This window comes from Arachis stenosperma, chromosome 10 (assembly GCF_014773155.1).
Source record: "Arachis stenosperma cultivar V10309 chromosome 10, arast.V10309.gnm1.PFL2, whole genome shotgun sequence".
Taxonomy (NCBI): domain Eukaryota; kingdom Viridiplantae; phylum Streptophyta; class Magnoliopsida; order Fabales; family Fabaceae; genus Arachis; species Arachis stenosperma.
This window is the reverse complement of record NC_080386.1, coordinates 50,476,353-50,478,944: the sequence shown is the minus strand read 5'-3', so window position 1 is coordinate 50,478,944 and position 2,592 is coordinate 50,476,353. Positions and strand designations below refer to the sequence as shown.

At 42.4% G+C, this 2,592-nt stretch overlaps 1 protein-coding gene across 1 annotated transcript; it reads right to left on the bottom strand.

The window, feature by feature from the left end:
* Window positions 1-850: 850 nt before the first annotated feature.
* Window positions 851-1,423, bottom strand: LOC130957066 (uncharacterized). Its single transcript, XM_057883964.1, has one exon. It carries the CDS (start codon window positions 1,421-1,423, stop codon window positions 851-853), a length of 573 nt encoding a protein of 190 aa, XP_057739947.1.
* Window positions 1,424-2,592: the final 1,169 nt, after the last annotated feature.

Sequence of the window (2,592 nt, the reverse complement as noted above, 5' to 3'; positions counted from 1 at the left end):
GGCTTATTTGTGTTCTTCAAGCTAAGTGCTCTGTAAGGGGGCAACTCTTTAAGATAAGCTTTCAGCCAACACTCCCGAACCAGTTGGTTCAAGGAGCTAGGTGTTGAGACACCCCTAAGGACTTACTCCCTCAAGTCTCTCCCCCATACATACACACCACAGGCATCTGATTCATTTATTTTCCTTCTTGAGACCTTGGTGTCCAGCACCTCTTTGGGTTACTAAATGCTTTGTAGTGAGGGTTACTCTTGATAGTGGACTTTCAGCTGATAATCTCGAGTTAGTTAACCCAAGTTACCAAGTGATAAGGCACCCCTAAGAGCTTATTCATCCAAGTAAATCCCTCACACAGGAACACCACAGACACATGCCTCAAGATTAAAACCATTGGTGCCTAGCCTTATTGCTTACTCTTTTTCTTTTGTTTTTCACTTTAAGTGTTCTTTCCCTTTCTCTTATTAGGATCTTGTCATTTACTTAGTCTCATGGGTATATTCAAAGTATAGTATTCAGGCCAGATAGTTGTCATCCCCACCTTATGGTTGAACTAACTTAGCTAACTTATGATCACACCAAAGACTATTGAATGCACTTCCATATTATGAACTCCACTCTGGTCTTTTATAGCATAAACATTCTCTTTTTCATTTGATTCAAAAGACAAGCATACAATAAGTACTGGTATGATGCAGTAGCATAAAGACTAGCAAGCATAGACTTTTTCAACAGAAAACTTAGATTGCATAATTGAAAGTTGTTCAACTAGTATGGAAGCATGTTCTATTTCATACAAGATCTTCCTTATTTCAAAATGAAAAAAGAGAGACCAAAGAAGGAGCTCCACCACCTTTTACTCATGTGGTTGCCCATGCTCTCCTTCTTGCTTGTCCTCTTGGTGTTTTTCTTGAGTGCTTGTGCTCCCACTTCCTTTGCCTTTCCCAAGCAGTTTCTTCCAGAAGCCAGCATCTTCCATCTTCTTCTTTAGTGTGTCCTTCTGCTGTTTCACCTTCCTTTCTTCTTGTTCAACAAACCCTTTTTGGACCTCATCATATATGGGAATGGCATAATGTAGATGATGCATATTGCTGGACATGTAGTTCAACCTGGACTGAGTGTTTACGTTGAACTGCTCCCTATGTAACTGCCTTCCTTCATTCAGCACATTGAACTCATTGAATGATTTCATTTGAGCTAGTTGCCACTGGTTGAGTTCTTGAAGGCGTTTATCTTTACGCTCTTCCCTCTCAGTAACTTGGTGGATGGCTTGAGTGAGTTGGGAATATTGCTCCTGTTGCTGCTCCATGTGTTGTTTCTGCCACTCTTCTTGTTGTCTCATCCAGTTGGACTGAATGTGAAGTATTTGCTCTTGTCCCTCCATATGTCTCATTCCCAAATCTTCAATGGCTCTTAGAAGGTGAGTCATATTTAGGTTGGCTGGGTCATGATGTTCTTCTTGTTGATATTCTTCCTGATGATATTCCTCTTGATGAGTTCCTTCCTTGGCTTTTTGCTTTCCTATATGTGGCCTTCTTTGTTGCTAAGCAGGTGTGGTATAGACCAATCGCTCAAGTGTAACTGGCCTCCCTGGGTTCACCCAGTCTGGATTGCTGTCCTCAAATACTACCTTGGCCTTGTTGCACAACCTGAGAATGGTGCTAGGGTACCAGAGCCTGGCACCTGAATTAGCCTTCTCAGCTGAATCTTGAATCCTCTCAGCGATGAGTTCATGCACATTGATCTCCCCACCCTGTACTAAGCAATGCACCATAGTAGCTCGATTGATGTTTACCTCTGAATTATTTGCAGCTGGTAGAATGGACCTCCTTACGAGTTCAAACCACCCCTTGGCTTCAGGGCTAAGGTCTCCCTTCTTGATGAACTTAGGTCTCCCATCTGCGTACCTCTCCCAATCAGCTGCTATAACACAGATGTCCGTCACTATCTCTGTGAGCTCATCATTGTCAGGGCTTTTACTTATCCTTTCCTGATAGCTGGCCTCATCAAAATGAGGTGATTTCAGGTGAAGAGCTCTTGTTATGGCATTTGGGCTGAAGTCTACCTCCTTTCCTCTCACATAGCTTTTGAAGGTTGGGGACTTGGTCTTATCTTATCTCACTACATTTGCATAGAATAATTTGATGAGGTTTTCATTAATCTTCCCCTCTGGACTTGTGAGCAATTGCCACCCTCTTTCTTCGATTTTCTCCCGAATCTGTGGTGACTCATTTGCATTGATTTGGAAGATTAATTCTGGCAATATCTTTCTGACCCTTATCCGCTCAAATTCACGTTCATGAAAGGCAGTTTTGAATCTCTTCTCATCGAATGGAACACTCTCCATGGGTTCCTTTCTCTTTTGCCTCTTTGAGCTTGATGATGCCATGAATTTGAGTTGCTGTTTTGAGGTGATTTGAGGATACGGATAGGTGAAGAAAGGGTTGGCTAGGACAAATTGTGATGAAGGGGTTTAGCACGCCAAAAGTATGAAGTGTGGAGAGTGGGGATTTGAATGTGAGGAGTGAGGCTGCATTAAGGTTCCCTTATATTAGGAGATCATGAAAGAACGGAAGGTGTGGATTGCAAGAATGGTTG

Excerpts from the sequence above, each read along its gene's own strand:
- LOC130957066 (XM_057883964.1), bottom strand. The coding sequence starts at position 1,423 with ATGACTCACCTTCTAAGAGCCATTGAAGATTTGGGAATGAGACATATG.